We start from the raw sequence: 27,589 nt of genomic DNA, 5'->3' as shown, positions 1-27,589 counted from the left end.
TTTTTTTAAATAAAGAAATGGTAAGCTTATATGAGATAAATTAGTAAATTAGATAAGTGACTTTATTTGGTCACATGCATACATACATCAGAACCAAGTGTCAGCCATGAAGAAGTGACCCTGGAGCAGGGAAGGTTAAGGACCTTACACAGGGGCCCAAGGTGGCAGCTGAGGCTTGAACCGAGGCTTGAGAAGATCTGAAGGGAACAACTTCTTTAGTTGATCGCTCAGGTTTTTTGATGGTGAAAAGGCCGGCTGCTTTATATCCCGGGGCGTTTTTATACCTGTGGTAGTGTCTGGATCTCACTTTTATAGTTTTGCCGTCAGAGTTACTGTAGCTTGGCTGAAATGTCTGCTTGCACTCTGTACAGGACAAGGAGCAGAGTTATTTTCTTCTGTCTTATATCTCTCTCATCCTGATGAACCCATTTCTGCTTGGAGCCTCAATCCCCTGAAAATGACTCTCTATTGCTGAAAACAGCCCTCGAAAAATGGAGAGCCTTAAAACCAGCAATTACTAATAACAGTTTTTTTTATAACAAGCTTATTTGAGTGCGCAGTTGATACCTTCAATCTGATACGAAAAACATTTTTTAAAATGTTAATGCTGCTCATACTGAAGTTCCTTGTAAAACTCTTGGCTTTACAGTTTACAGTTATAAAAGTGAAATGAGTTCTAATCCTCTCAAGGTTTCTTCTTTATATCGCCTCTGGCTTGCTCATGTTGGATTCAATCAAAATTTTATCTCTGGATTTCTGTAAAGCTGCTCTTGGTCAATGTCCATTGTTTAAAAGTGTTATGCAAATAAAAGTAATTGGATCTACATTTACTCGAGTTGACTTTTTGGCTGGATTCATTCACTTCTGGCACAATACCACATCTTTCATTTAGGTATGAGTTCTCAGCTCTTTGTCCATCATAGCCCAAATGTTAGAGATATGTGCACTGTGTCATCTGTAATGTAATAATTCTATTTCATAAATAGATTAAAGATTAAATAGAGGAATTAAATAAATAAACCTGAAACCACGCTTGAAATTACAAGATTCTTTCGATTTCTTTTCTACATTAAGTCAAAAGAAAAGCTGTGAATGCCAACGCCGCTTCTCCCTTTAAATTTAATCCCACATAATAGCAGATTTTTATGAGAAGACTTATGATTTGTTTTTGTTTGTTTTTTTTTTAACTCATATGATGCTGCAATTATGAAGTCCCCTGACAGGACAACTGCATTTTGAAGTGCACCGTTAATTTAACAGAGTACATCATGTACCATAAATGCTGCTGGAAGAGAAGAAAAGTGCCCCTTATCACCAAGAAAAAAGTCAACCGTGTGAGAGGGATGAATTTAATTAGTAAGGCTTCTAGATAAGGAGCTAAATTATTTCTGAGCTGATCAACTAAACAGAGGTCACTCACAATCTCATGGAGCCTCTGACTCTCATCCATCGCTGCTCTTAAAATGCTGGCATGTATCCAAGGCTCCTCGTGCATATTCAACATCCTCTGCTGCTGGGAGGCTTCCAACAATCTCAATATTAATCAGGAAGTTTGGCAAAATATAGAAACACAATTAGACTAAATTTACACAAAAAGTGAGCAACAATCCTACAACTGAGAAGTTACCACAAATATCCTAAAATGAAGAATATGACAAATGTATTATGCTGTAATCTCTGTGTGGTCAAACGTATGTGGACACATGACTAAAAGCACAGAGATTAATACGAGTTGTTCGCTCTTTCTCTTCTATCCTGTAAAGTCTTTCCCCTAGATGTTGTGTGTTTGTGTGGATTTGTGTTCATTCAGCTACAAGAGCATCAGTGAGATCAGACACTGATGATGTAAGAGTGAGGAGGTCTGGGGTTCAGTCTGTGTTCCAGTTCATCACAAAGGTGTTCAGTGGTGTTGAGTCAGAGTCAGGGCTCAGTGAAGGACACTCAAGTTCTTCACTCCAACCTTCACACACCATGTCTTCATGGAGCTCTGTGCTTTGTGTACAGGGACGTTGTCATGATGGAACAGGGTTTGTGTCTGAGTTCCATTCATTCATTCATTCATTCATCTTCTACCGCTTATCCAAACTACCTCGGGTCACGGGGAGCCTGTGCCTATCTCAGGCGTCATTGGGCATCAAGGCAGGATACACACAAGGCGGAGGCGGGAATCGAACCCCGACCCTGGAGGTGTGAGGCGAACGTGCTAACCACTAAGCCACCGTGTCCCCCGTCTGAGTTCCAGTGAATGGAAATTTTACAGCACACAGAGACGTTCTGTAGAATTTTTACAAGAGAAGCACAAATAGCAGTGATGGCCAGGGGTGTACATACTTATGTAGTATAATAAGAATATAGCAAAGGCCTTCTGTGAGTGTAATTGTGTGAGCGCAGGTTGGAAATAGACCCCAAGTACACAGGAGCAAGTGGGCAAAGTGTCAGATCACTGCTGCTGCTGTACTTGAACTACAAACCTCTTCCAAAGTACTGGACATAAAGTTCCATTAAATTCTGATCAAATGTTTTAATTCATTTTTTTCCCCTCAAACCCAAATGGCTTCCATGTACAGAAAAAAGAAAAGGATGGTTCTTTCTGTTCTAGTACTTTCCAATAGGAACGTTATTGTTGTGTGTGTGTATGTGTGTGTGTATCTACAGTAATGTATCTCTTTCCCACCATATAAGGAGTTGAGAACTTTCAAAATCAGGTCAAATCTCAACTGCGTAATCAGCAGCTTCATCAGCTTCCAGAAAAGACTTGTATCTCTCTGAAAGAACATCTGGGAATAAAGAAATTCTCAGAGACTCAGTAAAAGAGCCCAGAAACTTCATCCTGGAAGAAGACAAATAATTTGCAATAGATAACTTTTATTTAAAATGATGTTATGATGTTTCTTCTACATGGCATTTTTCCAAACCAAGCTTTTATGACTTTTTATTAGTTAGTGAAATCATACATTTTAGATATAAAAACTATCATTTACCAGTTGTAATTTTGTTTTGCTGTTTTTATGAAGCTATATGAAATAAAGCATTACTGTTTCTCCATTTCCACTTATAAATTAAATCCCTTCCCCTTCAAGCCCTCAAGTTAATCGCCTACCACAAATAGGCTTCATTATCGCTGACTGAAAAGGAAATAATAAATTAATCATTTCAGTCAAAGGTGACAGTGAATGCTTTGTCAAAAGGACACATAAGCAGTACACTTACAAGAAAAACACACAAAGACAAATGCATTTTCAGACCAGCGCATCACCTGACAAAACCCTCCAACATGTCATGCAACTGAGGGGGAGAAATAAAACAGAACCAAAACATATATATATATGATCTAAAAATGAACTTTCATTATTATCAGCCTGCTGTGGTCCCTTTGTATCTGTCACATTTCAGCTGCAAAATTTTACTCTACACGAGGAAAAGGAAACCATTTGCCTTGCAAATACATTCTAGTACGTTCATATTATTTTTAGATGTTTGGGATGAACACAAACATACAGCCTACTTTGTGTAGCGCTGGTTAACAGTACGATAAACGCACAACAAACACCACAAAATAACCAGCTAACCCTATGGTTGCTAAAAAAAAAAAACAAACAGACAATACATTCAACATGTGAAATATATGTCTATTATTGTGTTTGTTTTTCCTCGTTCAGTCTGGAATCGACGCTGACGTCGTGTGCTGCCAAACGGTGGGACGTTTACGGACGAAGACGTGTGAGCACGCACAGGTAGAGCAGGTATAACGACATTAGCTTTAGCATCAGCTTTCAAGGTTAGCTAAAGTAGGATTGGAATGGTGAACTGGTTCGTTCCTATTTTGTCTCTTTTGAAGGAAGCACTATGGCACAGACACACATCTACTGACCCACTTATACACTGAACACACAGAATCCCACAGTCACAGCCAACCGCTGCGACGGACGGAAGGAAGTAGGGAAGGAAGGACAGAAGGAATGAAGGAAGGATAGAAATATTCATCAAGAAAGCATTTGTTTAAATTTCTAAATATACAATCAACCTGCGATATATTTGCTTTGATGCCATCTGTTTCCTAGTGATTCAGGTGGCCTCGATGCAAATCGTCAGAGCAACACGGACCTTGTGTATCTATTATAACCGTCTCCTTCTCTTTTGCACTCCTATATGAACTGTGTGCACTTCCATGCTTCTGGTAGATTACTGAACCCCCAGAGAATCACTGCTCTGAGGAGTCTGGAAGATCCAACTTTAACCACTTAAGAGTTAAAACACACACACACAAGCACACAAATTCTGTGTTAAGAGCTGAACACAAATTAAATACGTATCAAAATTGTTCCTACTCGATTTGTTCTCCCTCCATTCTTACACATTACAGTGAAGACAGATCCTTGTGTGTGCATATGTAGTTCTGCTGCCCCCTATAGGAAGACGAGAGAACTTCACCTCAACAACCTATTGCTCAGCATTCCTACACACTGCTGTCCAAAATCTCCAGAAACAAGTATAGAATAGGTATCTGAAATCTCAGTGTGTTTAGCTTTGCTGTTCAATCTCAAGCATCAGGCTTAAAGCCTCCAAACAGCCCTTACCTTTACACAGTGCCTGTTTAATCGCCTTTAGAAACACACAGTTAACCCTACGTAACCAGCTGACAGCCAACAAACACCTTTCCAAGCATTGTTCAAGATTAATCCTTGGGGTTAGTGACGTAACATGACACCTTTTAAACTACCTTTATGTCTAAACCTCAAACCTACATTAGTTACCTCAATTCCCATATTAGTTAAAGCTCCTCAAGCTGAACTGCTGTCCATCAACCTATAAAAACTTTTTCTATTGAAATTTAAATCTGCTGGCATGAGTTACAGCGGCCTTGAGGCTCAGGACTCGATCGTGACGATTGAACGATGAACGGTGACAATGTGCCCTTCTTTAATGAATGGCGTCTTGAGCCGAGCAATGGCCAGATAACAGGAAAATGAGAACCTGTTCCCAGGACTGCTAGCAGACGTTCTGCAAATGATTATTAGCTGTGATGTTTATAATTTAATTTATAAAGAGCTTTATCTACTGATGCCAAGATGACAATACTTTTATGTGCTGTCCATCTGTAGCGAAACAACCAGCTATAATGTGTTACCCTGGAAATAATTCCTCTCAGAGCCCTCTGCAGCACAGAAGTACCTGGGCTGTTAACCTGGTGGTTGTTTTTTTTTTTTTTTTTTTTTTTTTTTCTTCTAGTTTTGTCACCCAGGTCAGTTTTTGCTGGTGTCCAGAGAAAGGTCTTCCTAAGTGGTGGCAATTTCTTTCCCTAGGTGGTGCCATCGCTTCTGCTGTTCCAGTGGAGGGAGGTACTCTGAAATGAAGACGATGTGAAACGTGATAATATTGAGGTAGATGGGTTGAAATATCAGTCATTTCTAACAGCTTCAAATGGCATGCAGATAATAAACATGTTTGTAGTTTTGGATACATGAAATTTAAATGACATAAATAAATGATGTACACACGAGGATGACAATAAACTGTGTGTGGTGTGTGTGGAGTGTGTGTGTGTGGTGTGTGTGTGTGTGTGTGGGGTGTGTGTGTGGTGTGTGTGTGATGTGTGTGTGGTGTGTGTGTGATCTGTGTGTGTGTGTGTGGGGTGTGTGTGTGGTGTGTGGAGTGTGTGTGTGATGTGTGTGTGGTGTGTGTGTGATCTGTGTGTGGTGTGTGTGTGATGTGTGTGTGATCTGTGTGTGTGTGTGTGGGGTGTGTGTGTGGTGTGTGTGGGGTGTGTGTGTGGTGTGTGTGGGGTGTGTGTGTGGTGTGTGTGGGGTGTGTGTGTGATGTGTGTGTGGTGTGTGTGTGATGTGTGTGTGGTGTGTGTGTGATCTGTGTGTGATCTGTGTGTGTGTGGTGTGTGTGTGTGTGTGTGTGTGTGTGTCTCATACCATTGCAATTCTTGTTGTCTTTGTCTGAAGCCTCCTCTTCCACCTTTTCCATATTAAATTGAAAAAGAAATCTTAGAAATGTCCAAAACGTAGAGAAAGAGAATGAAAATAAAACGATAGACTTTTGCTTCACACACTTACCTCTTTCCTCCAGCTGAGCTCATAGAAAATCCTCTCAAAGCACTCGTGCATGTAGTTAAACTATAGGTAAGGAAACACAATCAACAAACAGTTGTTATAAATTCATTTCTTTAAACCTTCATTACAAGTTTAGTCAGTCGTTAGTCAGAGTGAGTTAGAGGCCAATCTGCCTACAACTTGTGTCTTTAGCCTGGAGGAGAAAACTGAAGAACCAGGAAGGAACCTCACATCAACCATCTGGAGAACATGGGGAGGAAAATAAAAAGACATGCAGAGGAGAGGGACGAAACCCCCAATGTCGTGACCACTACGATCACATTTTATGGTGAACTTTTGCACACTTATTCAATGTGTATCATTAAAATAATGATACACACAACAAAACACAGTGTTTCCTGTTTTTACGCTTTTACTGTCAAAAAATAAAACTTTCAAAGCAACCAGTCCACATATCAAATGTAAAAAAATGTAAGTGTATTTATTTAGAACTGCCAATTTCTTTCTTTCTTTCTTTCTTTCTTTCTTTCTTTCTTTCTTTCCATGTCTCAAGGGACACGGAGCACATTACATACAGGACGTTTTGGACTTAATTGTATAAAAAAAAGGTTTCTTTTAATCATCGTCCCATTTGTCTCATCACTGAATGTACAGACTTATGACTGTGTTCTGTGACGCCACTGATGATCAGAGCTAACAGGATGCTGTTGTTGACTTGATCACTGCACACTGACCATGTTGGATACATGCAGGTTTGTTTCTAAATGGATCAACAGATAGGAGATAAATATTTTATACCCCTTTAATACTCCATACAACTTTACACACTGGAATTAAAACAGAATACCATTTTCCTCCTAATCTACACAACATTGTTAAACAAATGTCAAAGTGAATAGTGAAAAGTGAACACAGCCTTCTAAAATGTCTCAAACAATCTCAGAAATCACAGAATTCCCCCAAGGTCACAGTCACTTAATTTCCCCTCACCTTTGTGGAGCTCAGTAATTAAGCTGAATAAAGATGTGTGTTGTGGAAAAGTCCACAGCAAGCAAGGGATATAAAAAGGTTTCCAAAGCTTTAAGGAAACCCCAGAGCACTGTTACGTCCATCGTGCATGATGACATCATCAACAATATTGTACACATGTGGCCTATAATGAGATAAGATAAAAGCTGTTTCCCAAAACGATCACTGGTGCTGTATGAAGTCTGAGGAATAAACCTGAAGGATCCTGCAAAACACTGGCAGAAGGTTTCAACCCCATCTACACAACCCCATCTACACAACCCCATCTACACAACCCCATCTACACAACCCCATCAACACAACCCCATCTACACAACCCCATCAACACAACCCCATCTACACAACCCCATCAGCACAACCCCATCTACACAACCCCATCAACACAACCCCATCTACACAACCCCATCTACACAACCCCATCAGCACAACCCCATCAGCACAACCCCATCAACACAACCCCATCTACACAACCCCATCTACACAACCCCATCTACACAACCCCATCAGCACAACCCCATCTACACAACCCCATCTACACAACCCCATCTACACAACCCCATCAGCACAACCCCATCAGCACAACCCCATCTACACAACCCCATCTACACAACCCCATCAGCACAACCCCATCTACACAACCCCATCTACACAACCCCATCTACACAACCCCATCTACACAACCCCATCAGCACAACCCCATCAGCACAACCCCATCAGCACAACCCCATCAGCACAACCCCATCAGCACAACCCCATCTACACAACCCCATCAGCACAACCCCATCAGCACAACCCCATCTACACAACCCCATCAACACAACCCCATCAGCACAACCCCATCTACACAACCCCATCAGCACAACCCCATCTACACAACCCCATCTACACAACCCCATCAACACAACCCCATCTACACAACCCCATCTACACAACCCCATCAACACAACCCCATCAGCACAATCCCATCTACACAACCCCATCTACACAACCCCATCAACACAACCCCATCAGCACAACCCCATCTACACAACCCCATCAGCACAACCCCATCAACACAACCCCATCAGCACAACCCCATCTACACAACCCCATCTACACAACCCCATCAGCACAACCCCATCAGCACAACCCCATCAACACAACCCCATCTACACAACCCCATCTACACAACCCCATCTACACAACCCCATCAGCACAACCCCATCTACACAACCCCATCTACACAACCCCATCTACACAACCCCATCAGCACAACCCCATCAGCACAACCCCATCTACACAACCCCATCTACACAACCCCATCAGCACAACCCCATCTACACAACCCCATCTACACAACCCCATCTACACAACCCCATCTACACAACCCCATCAGCACAACCCCATCAGCACAACCCCATCAGCACAACCCCATCAGCACAACCCCATCAGCACAACCCCATCTACACAACCCCATCAGCACAACCCCATCAGCACAACCCCATCTACACAACCCCATCAACACAACCCCATCAGCACAACCCCATCTACACAACCCCATCAGCACAACCCCATCTACACAACCCCATCTACACAACCCCATCAACACAACCCCATCTACACAACCCCATCTACACAACCCCATCAACACAACCCCATCAGCACAATCCCATCTACACAACCCCATCTACACAACCCCATCAACACAACCCCATCAGCACAACCCCATCTACACAACCCCATCAGCACAACCCCATCAACACAACCCCATCAGCACAACCCCATCTACACAACCCCATCTACACAACCCCATCAACACAACCCCATCTACACAACCCCATCAACACAACCCCATCAACACAACCCCATCTACACAACCCCATCTACACAACCCCATCTACACAACCCCATCTACACAACCCCATCAACACAACCCCATCAACACAACCCCATCTACACAACCCCATCAGCACAACCCCTTTAGCTCAACCCCAACAACACAACCCCATCAGCACAACCCCATCAACACAACCCCATCAGCACAACCCCATCTACACAACCCCATTAGCACAACCCCAACAACACAACCCCATCAGCACACCCAATCAGCACAACCCCATCTACACAACCCCATCAGCACAACCCCATCAACACAACCCCATCAGCACAACCCCATCAGCACAACCCCATCAGCACAACCCCATCAACACAACCCCATCAACACAACCCCATCAACACAACCCCAACAGCACAACCCCATCAGCACAACCCCATCAGCACAACCCCATCTACACAACCCCATCTACACAACCCCATTAACACAACCAGATCAGCACAACCCCATCAACACAACCCCATCTACACAACCCCATCAGCACAACCCCATCAACACAACCCCATCAACACAACCCCATCAACACAACCCCATCAGCACAACCCCATCAACACAACCCCATCAACACAACCCCATCAGCACAACCCCATCAACACAACCCCATCAGCACAACCCCATCAGCACAACCCCATCAACACAACCCCATCAGCACAACCCCATCAGCACAATCCCTTTAGCACAACCCCAACAACACAATCCCATCTACACAACCCCAACAACACAATCCCATCTACACAACCCCATCTACACAACCCCATCTACAGTACACAACCCCATCCTAACTGTGAAGCATGGGGGTGGAAGAAGAATGTAGTTCTTCTTCAGAGACTGACGTCACACACGCACTCAAGCACACACACATACTCACTCACGCATGCACACGAACACACTAATGTGCACGCATAAACATACACACTCACACACACAAATGCACGCACACAAGCGTGCACACTTTATATTCAGTGAGCTTTGTATCTTTATGACTGTCAATAGTAGATTTAACTTGTAGAAAAACCCACAGCTCATTGGATATGAAGTTTTAAAGTCTCTTACACACTGAAGCGCTGAACACACACGTGTGAAGGCATTTGAGAGACACTTACATAAGGAGTAAAGATCTTGACCCAGCGAGGCTTTTTCTCCCCTCGTACATATTCAAAGCAGAAAGCCATTCCCTCCTCGTCTGTGTCCCACCTCTGCATCTCAGACCATTCGAAAACTATAACCTGGTTCTGGGAAATAAAAAAAAATAAAAATAAAAATCCGACACACAGACACAGACAGACACACACATACACGCACAGACACATACATACATGCACATACATGCACAGACACAGACAGACACGCACAGACACAGACAAGCACAGACATCCTCCATCTGCTCTACAAAACTCCGCCCAATGAGCTGTGTGAATGTGAGCATAATATCATCCTGTGTGCCAGAGAAGAGAAGCCGTTCCACTGGCAGCTATAAAGACATACACACACAAACACACACATACACGCGCAGACACACACATACACGCGCAGACACACACATACACGCGCAGACACACACATACACGCGCAGACACACACATACACGCGCAGACACACACATACACGCGCAGACACACACATACACGCGCAGACACACACAGGCACGCAGACACACACAGGCACGCAGACACACACAGGCACGCAGACACACACAGGCACAGACACACACAGGCACAGACACACACAGGCACAGACACACACAGGCACAGACACACACAGGCACAGACACACACAGGCACAGACACACACATACACGCAGACACACACATACATGCAGACACACACATACATGCAGACACACACACAGACACACGCACAGACACGCACAGACACACACAGACAAGCAGACACACATACACGCACAGAAACACACAGACACGCACAGACACACACATACACACACAGACAAACATACATGCACAGTCACACACATACACGCACAGACACATACACACAAGCATAGACACATACACGCACAAACACAGACACACGCACAGACACATACACACAGACACGCACAGACACAGTCACGCACAGACACAGTCACGCACAGACACAGTCACGCACAGACACAGTCACGCACAGACACGTACAGACACACACATACACGCACAGACACATACACTCACAGAAACGCGCACATACACACATATACGCACAGACACATACACAAACATACACGGACAGACAGCCACAGTCACACACATACACACGCGCACAGACACACGCGCACAGACACATACACGCACAGACACGTACTGTACACGCACAGACACGTACTGTACACGCACAGACACGTACTGTACACGCACAGACACATACTCGCACAGACACATACTCGCACAGACACACACATACTCGCACAGACACACACATACTCGCACAGACACGCGCACATACACACCAACGCACAGACACATACACACACATACACGCACAGACAGCCACAGTCACACACATACACGCACAGACACAGACATACATGCACAGACACAGACATACACGCACAGACACATACACACAGACACAGTCACGCACAGACACAGTCACGCACAGACACAGTCACGCACAGACACAGTCACGCACAGACACAGTCACGCACAGACACAGTCACGCACAGACACAGTCACGCACAGACACGCGCACATACACATAAACGCACAGACACATACACACACATACACGCACAGACAGCCACAGTCACGCAGACAAGCACAGTCACAGTCATGCAGACACAGACACATACATGCATAGACACAGTCACGCACAGACACATACACGCAGTCAGTCACGCACAGACACAGACACGCCACAGACACACACATACGCAGACACAGACACGCACAGACATGCACAGACAAACGCACAGACACCCACAGACACAGACACGCACAGACAAGCACTGACACATACACGCACATACACATACACGCACACAGACGCATACAGACAAACTCAGACACATACACGCGCGTACATGCACATACACGTGCGTAGACTCAGACGTGCACACTCAGACACATACACTCAGACACACTCAGACACATACACTCAGACACACACAGACACGTACACTCACAGACACGTGCACACTTAGACACACACAGACATATACACTCACAGACACACAAAGACAGACAGACAGACAGACACACTCACAGACACACAAATACATGTACATTCACAGACACACTCACTCACAGACACAGAGGCTCACAGACACACACATATGCAACTCACAGATATAGACAGACACAGACACACACAGGCACACACACAGAGGGGCGCACACACAGAGGCACTTACTATCAGACAGAGGCACACACATACACAGGTGCACACACACACACACACAGAGAAGCACAAAAAAACATTAACATCTACAGTTGTGATTATAGTTGTCAGAGTGCTCTCTACACACACACACCTCCAGTGTGCCATCCTCAGTGCAAGCGTGAAGTTTGAAATGGTGAATGCTGACAGCGGCAATCACATGACCTCTCCTCCGTGAGTCACATGGGCAATGGGGAAACGCTACTTCATTATAGCCCTCACATGTGCGGAGCAAATTCAGGTACTAAAGAAGAGAGAAATAAAAAAATAAATGAAATAACACTGTATTCTCCCCATAATACATCTATGAAGCTTAGCAGCTTTTAAAAAAGCAGACTTTTTTTTAAGTCGCGAAAAATAAATCCCACGACGTGAGCTAACTAAAAAAGACATCTGTAAGACGTTTTTGTCGTCAGTCATCTGAAAAATGTTTTCTCATGCAGCTTCACTGACTGTTAGCCTCGCCCTTCTCCCACAATGTAAAGAAAAAAGTAAACTGCGAGTGTCTTTAATATTCCTCACTTGCATGGACCGTGTGTGCGTGTGTGAGTGATTTGGGACACAAGCTATTCATATACTTATAAATATACTATATATATATTGCATTAGGCCCCACTTAAACTGCCTCCCTCAGATTCCTCTTTATCCATTTTCAAATGTAAAATACTATTTATATTATGACTTGGCTCTTGCAATATTAAACTAGTGAATATGCAATGGCAGATATCAGAAATTAAGTTTTTACTAGTGTAAAATGTAATTCCTGATATCAAAAATATGGTTACTACTAGAAATCACACTCTTAATATTTACATTTTAAGTATTGAAAACTGAATTATTGATATCAAAAATCCATGTCATGTGAATGTATAAAAGCTAAAATGGCTTGCCATACCGTATCAATGTGTTTTATAGTATGCATGAGAGCAATACTTGATCCCTGATGGTTATTATTTACTGAGGGATGTGCATTCATATTGACCTGGCATTATGCCCACTCCAGTGTAAATCCATTGGTTTCCATATTGCATTAACGTTGTTGTAACATTGATTAAGAGACTATAAACATTGTCATTTAGGAGTGCTATCACGCTACTTTTTGTACTGGTCCCCACACAGATGCTGCTGGAAAGCGTGCGTGTCATTTCGTGCACGATTGCACGTGCATATGAACGCATGTTCACGCGCAGCGCGGTTATCGAGCTTCCGTTTATAAACACCGTTGCCCTTGGGCGTTTATTCACGCGAATGTTCACACAATAAATTGTTGGGTGACAGACAGGCCAAGAGATGCACTGGCAGCACTGCACAGCTAATTTAACTAGTCAGATAGAGACTAGAGACAGAATCACATCAACTTAACTTTACTGTTATTTGCTCTTGCTGACATCAAACTTGAAGAGAACACAAGTTTATCTGATTGCTGTCATCACATTTTACTCTCATTTTGTTTCTTTTTTCTCTTTTCATGGCCAGATGGATAACTCCGCTTCATATTGTCATCTACACAGTAAACATTAACACGCGCTGTAAAATGAGGCAGGGGGAGGCGGGGCCTTGCGTAATTTGCGGGGCCCTACGCAACTTGCGTAGTGAGAGTATAGGGCCGATCGGCTCTGATTCTAACAGATTTGTTGACGTGCGTTATTTAAATGAATTTCTATGGTGTTTACAGTCAGTTTGAATCGTCTTTTGTTCAGCATATGCTCTCAGGTGAACAGAGCTGGATGAAGAATCGTGTTACCGTAGCCATCTTTCTCTGCTCCGCTAACTTCTGAAGCTGATAGGACTTTTCCTCTGCTTTGATGAATCCCTTCTTCACATCGTCCTGCGCCTGAGGGGAGGAGACGTAAATGGTGTCACAGTTACTCTTCTGTTCCTTTAAAATTTATTTTGAATTTGACACGAATAAATAAACACATCGCATTAATTATAGTAATATTAGAAGCTGCATCAATAATACACTTCCTGGCTAAAACTAAAGGTCACTGTTTGGATTTCAATAAGAAAAAACTGAAGATCCTGTGACTGAGAGCAGCTTCTCATTTCTTAATCATCCATGTTGGAGGATGTAGCATGTGGTTGTGGGAAAGATCTTGCTGCATTTCAAAAGGGCACGTAATTAGCCTGCAGCAAGCAAAGAATAAAAAACACTGAGAAGATTCGCTGAAATCACTGGAACGAGGATAAGTACGGTCTAAAGCATTAGCGATGAAGCGTCAACTTTGTGGAAGAAATGTGTTCGGGAAAAATTAATGAAATGATCTGAGATCTTTAAAAAAAAAAACAACTAAATAAAAATCGAAATTGGAATTTAAAGTCCAAACAGCTTACAGGACTGACACTAAACAGCTGTGTGGCTGCAAGAAAGACACTTAGTGAAACTAATTAGAAAAAAAAAAAGTCAATACAATTTGCTAGGGAGCGTAAAGACTGGACCGTGGAGAAACGAATGAAGGTCATGATGGTCTGATGAGTAAAGATTTACTCTATTCTCAGTGTCCTGTCTGGGGTTCTGGGGTTGCTTCAGTTGGTCAGTTCAGCAAAATTAGACTGTGTCTATAGTCAATAACATGAAGTCAGCTGAGAACCTGAAGATTTTACACAGTGGTACAGATTCAGATGTTGCAGGAGGCTGAAAACATGACCTGGTGCAGTCTCTCTCTCTCTCTGCACATGATTACACACAGTTATAGAAGGGAAAGATTTAGAATCTCACTCTCCAGGGTCACCTGGATGGGGATGAGGTTCTCTTTTCCGTATGGATCCTCTCAAAGGTTCCCAGTGTTGCCTCTGGCTTGCTCATTAGAGATAATAATCAGTTTACATTTACATTTTACACTTTGTCATTTCTATTCTAGTAAAGCTGCTTTTAGACGATGTCCGCTATTAAAAGCAGAATATAAATTAAATTCCAGAGATTCCTTCACTGGATGTTCAGATCAAGCGCACTTATAAGAATAATAAGATAAGATAAGAGTCTCAGGACTATATCAGAAATGTATCCTTTCATTTTTATACTCGTTTTACATTTGACTTCAAAATGGTTTGGGTGAAAGATTTGAAAATTGCTCCAGATTCATTTCAAACGGTCCCCTCAAAATTATTGGGACATCAAGGGTGTGTTATTGTTCTTGCTCTATCCCGAAAACGTCTGGCTTTACGATCATAAAATTGATGTAAGCTTTTGTTTCCTGATCTTTACATCTGGATATTTTAAATCCAGTTTTAGTTGAGCAAAAGTACAGGAACAGATTGTTTTAAAATGAATGAAAGTAAATAAGACGTAATATTTGGTGGTGGATCTCTTGCTTGCAATAACTGCTTCAAGCCAGTGACGACGTCAAACTGTTCTGCTATGAAGCTTTTCTAGGTTTGTAGCACAGCACAGGAGAGGAAACGTTAGAGTTTTCACACTGATGGTTTAGTCTGAAGTGGATTGCAGGAAAAACTTGGGATGTGAAAGCTGTTGTGTGGAGCAGGAATCTCAGCGTCACACCGAATCGGAGACGACCGATAGGACAACCTGATGTAACCTGCCTGCACATGTGTTTATCTGATGAGGACATCATTAGTGTCATTAACAAAATATCGGTTCATCTTTAATATATATAGCTAACTGATGTCATCCATATGCTTTAAGTTTACTTTTACAACATTTGGCAGACGCTTACATCCATAAAATCACAGACCAAAAGTATCATCAGCCCAAAACTCTACAAAGCAGAAAATGTAGCACAGCGAAGACAAACAGAAAAAATAAGACAAACAGAAAAAATAAGTGCTAGTTTAAGTTGTATAGTTGTGCAACACAAACAATACTGTACAAAAGTCTTACACTGTAAATTTTCCCTAATACTAATTTTGTTAAGATGTTTATTTAATGACTTCTGCATTATTGGGTCAATAAAAAACATTCCAGTTCTGCAACATTACTTTTCCAACCTAAATAAAAGGAAAATAAATTAAAATGTTTGTAGGTTTTTTTAAACTGACCTACAAACATTTTCATTTTATTTAGACCATAAATGTTGTGTGGTTTTTATGGAAATCGGCAATCAAGTATCTTAGACAATCTGACGACGAATCTGCAGCTAATCCCAGATAGTCAGCATTCATGTTTTTGTCTCTTGGATTAGCTGCAGATTGTCAGATTGTCTTAGATACTCCGAAGAATCTAGAAGCCGATTTCCATCAAAACCACACTTGTATCTGAGGCTACTGATGGCTCATTACACCAAATGGTGACTTTCTTTAGTTTAGTGCAGTTATGCTCTTTATCCATTTTATTTTATGTAATGAAATGTAGAATTTGTTGTTCTCAAGGCATCTTTAGTTGTATCAATGGAGACATGTGACTTATGCTGTATGTTTTATTACCCAGGATCGACAGGTTTCAGCTAAATCTCTAACACCCAATAAATAGGGCAAAAAAAAAAAAAATGGAGCTATTTCTTCCACCTTCTATCTGAGAAATACGTCTTTGGACAGACATGATCTACTCCATAATCCTCCTTTCCTTCTCCCAATCTGTGCATGATCTCTTACAAAAGAAATGACTGTGTACGTCACTGACACACTGCCTGCGCTTACACTTTTGTGATTATTTGATATAAAACAAGATTTTGCCGTAGCAAGTGATTTCAAAGCAGCTCAATCTGGCAACCCTGTCATTAAGTGTTATTGATGGTGTCAGAGCGAGAGCGCTCCCTACCCCAGCGGCACTCAGTAATAGACCAACAGATGCACTAATAACTGAAGTGAAGTAGGGCACAGTGTGAGCATGGAGTTTAAAATTTTATGGAGTTGTGTATAATATATTTATGAAGTGAAATATCCAATATGAACGTTAGCCATGTGCTCCGCCTCCCGCCGGATGAGCCGACACAGCAGAACGGCTTCATAACTGGGAATCGCTCCGGGGTAATACTGTCCCCTCCAAAAGTATTGGAACATCAGGGCTGTCTCTTGTTTTTGCTTGATGCTGATAACGTCAGATAATGATGAGCTTTCGTTTCCTGATCTTTACATCTAGATATTTCAAATCCAAAAGTACTAGAACAGGTTTTTTTTTTTTTTTTTAAAATAAATGAAAGTAAATAACACGTAATATTTGGTGCCGTATCTGCATTAAGCCGGTGACCCAATCACCACACTGCTGCAATCTTCTGTTGTGACTTCTGTACTGTTCTGTTGAATGCTCTGATGTTAACAATATATCGACTTCCTACACAATGTACACGAAGGCTGGCAGGTCTGGAAATTTGTGACAAAAGAATGATAAATATATTCTAAACCAATTAGCCACGTTCTGAAGAGCGAGGAGTGGAAACCGACCTGGTGGAAGCAGTAATGGAGAGCTAGAGGATTTTCCTGGAGAAGCTCTTGCTCTTCTACGCTGAAAAGCCACTTCCGCAGCGCCAGACAGGTCCCCGGCACCGCAGACGTGTAGTTCTGCACATACAGCTTGTGGGGGAACTCGTTAGGGGCCAACTTACGAACTGAAAAACAACCAAACAGAGAGAGGTCACATATACGAGATAAGACCAGCATGTATGATCAAGCACAAAGCCTTAAACTAAGGAAGGAAACCATGTAAATGGAACCTGGTACTGTGTAGAACTTTATGTAGGACTGTGTGATTGTATTAGACTGTACTAGATTGTACCGAGATCCTTGTTATTTTATGTAGCACCAGGGTCCTGGAGGAACGTTGTTTCCTTTTCATTCATTGCGTACTATAGCAGTGAGATACATGTGGTTAAAATGAGAAAATAATTTCGACTTGACTTGGTATGAGACCTGCTTCAGGGTCTAGACAGAAGCAGGGTGAAGAGACCATGGGTGGGTCATTTGTTTGGTGGAGATTTTAGCACCATGTGAGGGTCAGGGTTATTTAGGTCAACATTTCACACCATATTCATTCTAAAAATTGTTATACGAAACATTTTAGGATGGACAATAACAGAGACTTCTGCTCACCAAAGGAGTGGTTGATCACTTCAAAAAGGGCAAAGTAACTGGCCATGATGCTGTCTATTCCAACCTTCATCACTAGGGCCTGGAAGAGGAAGACATAATGAGTTATCAGTTACAGATGGGGAGAGGGGGAGAGGGAGAGAGAGAGAGAGAGAGAGAGAGAGAGAGAGAGAGAGAGAGAGAGAGAGAGAGAAAATGAGAATGAGAGAGAGACAGAGCGAGAGACAAAGAAAGAGAGAGAGAGAGACAGAGAGAATGAGAGAATGAGAGAGATACACACAGAGAGACAGAGAGACACAGAGAGAGAGAGAGAGAGAGAGAGAGAGAGAGAGAGAGAGAGAGAGAGAGAGAGAGAGAGAGAGAGAGAGAGAAAATGAGAATGAGAGAGAGACAGAGCGAGAGACAGAAAGAAAGAGACAGAGAGAGAGACAGAGAGAATGAGAGAGACAGAGAGAATGAGAGAGAGAGACACACACAGAGAGACAGAGAGACACACAGAGAGAGAGAGAGAGAGAGAGAGAGAGAGAGAGAGAGAGAGAGAGAGAGAAAATGAGAATGAGAGAGAGACAGAGCGAGAGACAGAAAGAAAGAGAGACAGAGAGACAGAGAGAATGAGAGAGACAGAGAGAATGAGAGAGAGACACACACACAGAGAGACAGAGAGACACAGAGAGAGAGAGAGAGAGAGAGAGAGAGAGAGAGAGAGAGAGAGAGAGAGAGAGAGAGAGAGAGAGAGAGAGAGCAGAGCTGCTTTACTCTGGTTTGAATCCCAGCTCTGTGGACCAGAGAGAAGTCTTACAGTAAACTGGGAGTGACGGTGCTATAAATAAGCGCCTGTCTGCTTGCTCCTCTTTAACATGACTGTAACTGTACACAGGAGAGATGAGTTACCTGGTACACTTGATCAGTGGTGCAGTTTTTGCGCACTCTCACTGAAATGGTGGTCTTATCTGGCATCGCTATTCGCAACTCTACGTCAGTTACACCGTTATAGTTCTGAAACACACACACACACACACACACACACAAACACACCCCTTTCAGTAAATATCCTCATGAGAAGAATCCACAATTTCAACACATTCACACTCACACACTCACCTCATCTGACTCCGAGAGGAACTCTTGCATAATGTCACTCTCTCCAATGATCCTCACTGAACACACTGCGAGGAGAAATCAGTGTGTAAACGCAAGAGATCAAACATCACACATCAATGGTAGCAATGGAAGTCCATCTCTCACCTTTCTCCAAGTATTCCTCCAGGCCTCTCCTACGGGCATCTAGCTGTTGGTCAGAGAGAGAGAAAGGCCATTTCCCTGGGAGTTTGGGAAATGGGTACGAGGCAAACTCTCTCTTCATGTTCTGGTGCAGAATAGAAAACTCCCGGTAGCGCTTTGAGCACAGCTGTCTGCCAGATAGATAGATATTATATACCTGGGGGAGAGAGGGAGAGGGGGGGGGAGAGAGAGAGAGAGAGAGAGAGAGAGAGAGAGAGAGAGAGAGAGAGAGACAGCAACAGAGAGAGAGAGAAGTCATTTATGAACGGTGTCTGCGATGTTATCTCTAATATGATTGGTCAAAAATAAACCCTTGTATCATCTTATTAACTCACTGTCATTATTACATATTGTATACAACACATTTCTTCTCCCTTTTCCCTTTCGGTCATTTTCTCCTCTGATAAAGAAACTCTTAAACCTCTTAAATGTCCTCCTCACTACTCCTAACACCTTTGACCTTATGAGCTCTTTTAAGGGATACGATGCTTTATTTTCATGAACACAGGCCATGATTTCTAATGAAATGCTTCATACATTAGTTGATCATCATAAAGTGTGAGTTCCTCTATAAAAGCAGAACCTTTGCTAGTCTGGTGTTCTGAAGCTCACCTTGTTGTAAGATCTTATTGCTGCTCATTATTCTGGAAAAGGTTTATAAGACCATCACCAAACAATATAAACTTCACCTTTCTGCAGCAAGAAGGATTGTCTGTAAATAAATAAACCCTCCCAGACAGATCCCAGTCATCCCAGGAGCTGGGTCAGTCCAGTCAATTCTCCAAGACATCAGGAAAAGCCCAAGAGCTAAACGTGTGCTACAGGCGTCTTAAAAGTTCATGTCCGAACAATCGGTGAATTCGCTGAAAGACTGAACAAGTACGGCTTCCATGGAAGAGTGGCCAGAGAAACGCCTTCGATCCAAAATAAACATGCTAGCATGAGACAAAGAGGTTTGCAAAATTGCACCTGGAAAAAATAGTTTGCGTTCAAACACCTCATACCAAGAGAGAACCACGGGGGTGATGGGGCGAGGACTTGTGGTTGTTCTGCAGCCACAAACACTGGGAAACTTGCAGGCACTGAAAGAACAATGATCTCCACATCATAGGAGAACGTACTCAGACAAATCTGAGGTCATCTGTCTACAAGTTCAAGCTGGATTTGAATCATCTGAATGGAAAACAAAAAAACAAAAAATAAATAAAAGTTGTGGTGATGAAAGTTGATGAAACGGCCAAGTCAAAGCCTGAGAGTGAGGTGTGCGTAAACCAAAGCCTTCAAACATCAATTCACTGAAGCAATGTAAGGAAACTGACCAAGTGATTCTAATGTCCAACTACCCAGGCTGGGTGTGTGTGTGTGCCCATGACAGCCTCAGGTTCCTGTTCTTGGCCCACAGGAGAAGAACCTAACATGGTCTTCTGCTGCTGCAGCTCATTCACCTCAAGGTTTGATGAAATGCCTGTTCTGATATGCTTTTCTGCTCACCACAGTTGTAAGCTTACTCCAGACGTAAGCTCAGATCAGTCTTGTCATTCTTTGATTTCCCTCGACAAGGCGTCTCAGCCTGCAGAACATCTGCTCACAGGATGTTTTTACAGAGATCAGACTTCCTTAATTCTGATGTTTGATGTGGGGAGTAACCAAAGCTCCAGACATGCAGCTGCATGATTTTTATGTGTACATACAGTATCACATCACATCTCAAAGATCGCGTATAGATCAAACTAAAAGCGTACTGTATTGTGTATTGTGCACATAAACATGGATCTTACAACAAATCTTTCTCCGTGCTGCTCCACGTGCTTGTAGGTGGGGATGGAGATGGGCACAGCCTGCTTGTCACTGTAGTCATAACTGAGGGGAGCTGAACCGTCCTCTCCAGAGTCCAGTCCATCTACTTCTTGTGGTGGAACAGACAGAACAGCGAGCACCAGCTCTTTCTCTCCTGTCCGGATCAGGTCTACCACTTGCTTATGTGTAGCGCCTTCCACACTCACGCCATTCCTAAAAAGAAATTTAAAAAAAATGAAGACAGATTTTAGATTTTGTGTGTTCAAATTCTGTTTATCAGATGCACAATGTGGGGCAAAATGCTTTTTAATGAATGTATGCTATCCATTAATTAAAAGATATTAATAAGATACGTTTGTCAAAACCGACCACGGAGTGAGAAGCGGCATCTCGATGCTCCGACTCGTCACAACGTTCGGCTTTTCATTGATGTTACTGCTGTCAAAATTTCACGTATTAAGCAGTTAGCAGTCGTCGTAGTTATTTAAAGCGCGATTTAATAAATGTACGATTAGCATAGTAATAATAAGGAAATCGGTGCAGTCTACTGTACATTCAGGTGGGAGGCTGTACAAGATCAAATATAATCACAGACGATATAGAGGGAGATGAATATGTGACGTGAACACAATGACGCTGAGTGACGTGTGTGGTCTGTGACGTGAGCTGTACAAAAATAGTCTAAAGTGAGTTGTGCAGAAGTGTGTTTGGATGGTGTGCTGCTGTAATGCCATCTCTTATTTCAAAGATGATTAAATAAATAAATAAATAAATAAATAAATAAATAAAAACAGGGGGCACGGTGGCTTAGTGGTTAGCACGTTCGCCTCACACCTCCAGGGTCGGGGTTCGATTCCCGCCTCCACCTTGTGTGTGTGGAGTTTGCATGTTCTCCCCTGTTGGCACCCCGTCCAGGGTGAATCCTGCCTTGATGCCCGATGACGCCTGAGATAGGCACAGGCTCCCCGTGACCCGAGGTAGTTCGGATAAGCGGTAGAAAATGAATGAATGAATGATAAATAAAAACACATTTTTGGCAGATTCACCACTCTGAGATTGTCCCGGTACATGGCCATGATCTATCTCCATTCACCCAAACTCATCCCCATCCATCCACCCACACAAACTAATCCCTATCCACCCCATCCATTCTTCCATCCAACCCATCCTTCCCTAGTGGTTAAGGTGTTTGACTAGATCAGAAGGTTGTGAGTTTGAATCCCAGGTCCCCCAGGCTGTCACTGCTGGGCCCCTGAGCAAGGCCTTTAACCCTCAGTTGTATAAGATGAGATAAAATATTAGTCACTCAGGATCTGTACAATTGAAAACAATAAGCATCATTTAACTGCTTTTGAGTTTGTAATTTTAATAAATATCTATCCCATGATACCCAGAATATTACAGAAAAAAGTGCATCATGAAATAATTGATGACGATATTAATGTTGTTGCTCCTGAAGAGCTTGAAGCTTTGTTTTGTGTGCACATTGTTTAGTGCCCAGTTTCCACCATTACTAATTTATAGCAACACTACTACAGAGAAACAGAGCGACAGAGAAGGTGAGACAAAAAAGTGAGACAAAAAGTGAGAATGTGCTTGAGGAAGAACTCGATGAGCCGAATGACGTCAGAGTTAGTGATCCTTCAATTCAATGGCAACAGAGAGAAAAGACTTTTAATGCCACTTCACATTCTGTTGGTTTTTATCCAACTCTCTGTACGCTTCAGCCGGACGACGCTCAGAGTCGCTTCGAACGTCCAGTGAGGACACAATTTGCCTCCAACCCGATGACAGGAAGTTACAGAAGCATGCAGTGTGTTAGGGACCGTCACGCTTGGCTTGTTATCTGCTCAACTGAAATGTAAGGTGACAATACAACCGTGAGGATCATGAGACAGAACCCTTTCTGTTCCTGTTTTTCCCCACAGTGGATATTTACAGCATTGCTACAAATACAGTCGTTACTCAAGACGGTGAAAAGTCACGAGAGAAGCTGACAGAGTGAAATCTCCAGCTGAAACCCTTCACACACACAAAGTATAAAACAAAAAGAACATTAAATGATACTAAACCATTGTAATTAAACTATAGAGATGAACATGAATGAAAGAAGCTCATAACATTTTCCAGTATAAAAGTCATTTCCTTTCCTTCGCTCTTCCTCCTGAACTTGTACAGGTACAGACCCAGAAGTAGGAAGCACAAGCTCTGTGATTAAGGCTCAGGGGTTCACTATTGGGCCCTTGAGTAAGGCCCTTGACCCTGTCTCTGACATGCTGGAATACACAGAGGAACAATTTCACAGAGACAAATAAAGGCTCCTTTTTCTTCTGCAATAGAAACGAAGCAACAGCAACACGAGTGGAGTTTATGAAAGGTAAACATCAGCCGCACTAATAATAGTGAACGCTTATGTAACTAAGAAACCGACTACAGTCACAGGAAAGGAGGAGACGGCAGGAAAAGGCAGGTCCACTTTGAGGAGGGAACCGTCCCATCAGCTCTGGTTCAGGAAGTGTGGACTGTCCTCAACTCAGAGTTCAGCAAGCAATGGAACAATATCAACACGGCTGAACACGATATCACACCACAGACGGCCGGCTGACTCGATGATTCATTTAATAAAAAACGCTGAGGACTCACAGATCATTACATCACAACCGAAACACTACAGTGACAAAACGGAGGCTAAAGCTACAGTTTTCCAGCTCAGTCTCAGCATTCAGTGGCTGGGAAATAAAATGAATGAAAGATATACTGTAATTATGCTGTAATTTGGTCTGATGTTCAAACACAATAATCACCTGGCTTTAAAACGGCAGAGAAAGAAATACAGGCATCAATAGAAAAGATATCTAGAAGTGTTTCAGAATAGAAAGTGCTGTTTCAAGTGTCACTTGTGTGTCCTGTTTCCTGAATGTTGTTAGCAGAAACTATTGTGTTCACTTCCTCACCAGAGCAAGCAGAGGAGATCTGATCTCAGTATAACTACAGTACAGAAATACAGCTGAAATAAACAAAATAGAATAAAACGTACACATACAAACACACACAAACACACACACACACACATACATAAACACACACACAAACACACATACACATACACAAACACACACATACAAACACATACACACACAAAGAAACACACACACATACAAACACATACACACACAGACACACACACAAACACACACATACAAACACACACACACACACACACACACACAAACACACACATACACAATTTAATACATTGACACGTATTAAATCCTGTACGCCATACGGTTACACAGAGGGCATCAAATGCTGCTCTATAAACCTGAAGGTCTTTTTTTTTTTTTTTTTTTATAAACCTCTGTTTATAGCTAATTTAGGTTTGGATTTTTACGCAGATGGTTTTGCATTGTTTATCGTTTTTTGTTCATGACATTTCTTCATGTAAAATTTGTTCATTTCTAATATTCTGAGATTTAAACTGAATTTTAAACTGGATTTTAGAAGTAAGTCTCAAGTCATGAATGTCAAGTCAAAGTCAAGTCGAGTCTTTTTTTTAATATTTGTCAAGCAAGTCTCGACTCGAAGTGTGACTCGAGTCAAGTCGGACGATTCAAGTCCCCCGTCTCTGGTGGCTAAGCTGAGAGTTTTGTACAAAGAGGAAATGAAGATCACAAAGGGGAAATATTAACATTGTGTAGGTTTAAAAGATTGAACAACAAAACAACTGCAGGCCAAAAGATCTGATCAAATCCAAACAAGAAAATCTTGCTGTGACTTTTTGGCATTTTAATCATTTTACAGTTCAAAACATTCACTTTTAAAAGTCTATATTCTATATTCGTCTATGTCTATATTCGTAAACATTTCTACAGTTACAATAAAGTGGGAAGCTGCTTGTGAGGTCACAGTCTACTGAAACCTGGACAAACAGCTCAATAAACAGCTTATTTATAAACAAATAAATAAACAAAGACTTCTGAGGTACTAGAGTACATTTATATTCAGATCCTAGTTTGTTAATTTAGAGTTGAACAGTTCCTTTAAACCCTGTTTATCAACAGCACCGCAGACTTTAATCCTGTTATTTACAGCGAGACGTTTCCTATCATGAAGAATTAAAACTCACCTCCTGTCTGGACTTTAACCCTTAAGGTTTTATAATAAAGAGCAGTCCAGTTGTGCGGATAACTAAACGATTAGAATGCTAATGACTCGAGGGATTTGCTCGTGCCATGTATTCAATTCATTTCTATTCAAATCATTTCATTTCTATTCAATTCCATACCATCACATTCAATACACCTCTATACATTTCTATTCGATTCTATTTAATCCTGTACTAAACCTATTCATTCCTATTTATTTCAATTCAATTTCAATACAACTCTTCATTTCTATACAATTATATGCAATTCTATTCATTTCTATACAAGTCAATTAAAATTCCACACAAATGTTCATTTTCCATTCGATTCATTTCTATGCAATTATATTCAATGCACTTCTAAACATTTCTGTTCGATTCGACACATTTCCACACAAACACACATCCATTTCCACACAACTCTACACATTTCCACACAACTCTTCCCGCGTCTACACTTGTCCACACGTCTACACTTGTCCACACGTCTACACTTGTCCACACGTCTACACTTGTCCACACGTCTACACTTGTCCACACGTCTACACTTGTCCACAAGTCTACACATGTCCACACGTCTACACATGCCCACACGTCTACACATGTCCACACGTCTACACATGCCCACACGTCTACACTTGTCCACACATGTCCACACGTCTACACATGCCCACACGTCTACACTTGTCCACACGTCTACACATGTCCACACGTCTACACATGTCCACACGTCTACACTTGTCCACACGTCTACACTTGTCCACACGTCTACACATGCCCACACGTCTACACTTGTCCACACGTCTACACATGCCCACACGTCTACACTTGTCCACACGTCTACACTTGTCCACACGTCTACACGTCTACACTTGTCCACACGTCTACACTTGTCCACACGTCTACACGTCTACACTTGTCCACACGTCTACACTTGTCCACACGTCTACACTTGTCCACACGTCTACACATGTCCACACAGCTCTACACATGTCCACACAGCCCTACACATGTGTACACAGAGTGAAATTGGACGTACACCTCTAGTATCCGGTCTCCTTTCAGTACTCCTGCCCTGTGTGCCGCCCCCCCGGGTAACACGGCGCTGACGTGCTGCAGAGGCGCGTACAGCTCCCCGTTAATGCTGCGCAGCTGGCCGCCTTCGCTGACCTGCCCGCGGACGTTAAACCCGTAGCCCGACTCCGATTTAATAATCCGAACGATACGTGGTCCCGCCGTCACGGTCTGTCCCCCGGAGTCGTGTCGAGACGCCGTGGACAGCGTTACCGGGCACGTCGGAGCGCCGCGATCATCATCTCCTTCTACGTCCGCCATGTTTCACCGGCGCGCCGCCGTGTGACGGGAGCGCGCGCGCGAGACGAGCTGAGCTGTAAACGCTGCGTTCGACTTCCTACTCGGAAAGAATATAAGGAATAAGCCGTCAACTCGGAATTCCTACTCGGTCTCTGGGGTGCTGTATTCGGGATGTGGTGGCCTAGTGGTTAAGGTGTTAGGCTACCAAGCAGAAGGCTGGGGGTTCGAGTCCCACTGCGGCCCCCTGAGCAAGGCCCTTAATTATATAAATAAATGTAAGAGAGTCTGCTAAATGATGTAAATATATCATTTAAATCAAAAACAAAAGGAAAAATAAAGGTGCTTCTGTGAGTTTTATATAGTAATATGAGCTTAATATGTACACACTGTTTTCACACTTTTTATACAAACCCATGGGGTTTCATAAATATCACACACACACCAGCGTTATGTAAATATCACACACAACAGCGTGATGTAAATATCATACACACCATTGTGATGTAAATATCACAGACACCAGCGTTATGTAAATATCACACACACACCATTGTGATGTATATATCACACACGCCATTGTGATGTAAATATCACACACACCAGCATTATGTAAATATAACACACACCATTGTGATGTAAATATCACACACGCCATTGTGATGTAAATATCACACACACCAGCATTATGTAAATATAACACACACCATTGTGATGTAAATATCACACACACCATTGTGA

General features: G+C 42.5%; 1 protein-coding gene across 1 annotated transcript; it reads right to left on the bottom strand.

Moving 5' to 3' along the window:
- Positions 1 to 2,990: 2,990 nt before the first annotated feature.
- snx27a (sorting nexin 27a) lies at positions 2,991 to 26,902 on the bottom strand. Its single transcript, XM_060865880.1, has 13 exons — positions 26,577 to 26,902; positions 21,375 to 21,606; positions 19,561 to 19,753; positions 19,417 to 19,481; positions 19,207 to 19,311; positions 18,319 to 18,397; positions 17,674 to 17,837; positions 14,081 to 14,170; positions 12,431 to 12,580; positions 10,065 to 10,193; positions 6,063 to 6,122; positions 5,922 to 5,964; positions 2,991 to 5,344 (listed from the first exon to the last, which is right to left on the bottom strand). The coding sequence occupies exons 1-13, from the start codon at positions 26,870 to 26,872 to the stop codon at positions 5,277 to 5,279; spliced, it is 1,674 nt and encodes a 557-aa protein (XP_060721863.1). The 5' UTR covers positions 26,873 to 26,902; the 3' UTR covers positions 2,991 to 5,276.
- Between the last annotated feature and the right edge of the window lie 687 nt (positions 26,903 to 27,589).

This window comes from Tachysurus vachellii, chromosome 3, assembly GCF_030014155.1.
Source record: "Tachysurus vachellii isolate PV-2020 chromosome 3, HZAU_Pvac_v1, whole genome shotgun sequence".
NCBI classification, from domain to species: Eukaryota; Metazoa; Chordata; class Actinopteri; order Siluriformes; family Bagridae; genus Tachysurus; species Tachysurus vachellii.
This window is presented reverse-complemented; position numbering and strand designations above follow the sequence as displayed.

Excerpts from the sequence above, each read along its gene's own strand:
- snx27a (XM_060865880.1), bottom strand. The coding sequence starts at position 26,872 with ATGGCGGACGTAGAAGGAGATGATGATCGCGGCGCTCCGACGTGCCCG. Across the intron at positions 17,838-18,318 it reads AGTGATCAACCACTCCTTTG|TTCGTAAGTTGGCCCCTAAC; the intron begins GTGAGCAGAAGT and ends GTTGTTTTTCAG. Across the intron at positions 14,171-17,673 it reads TCCATTACTGCTTCCACCAG|GCGCAGGACGATGTGAAGAA; the intron begins GTCGGTTTCCAC and ends TCCTCCCCTCAG.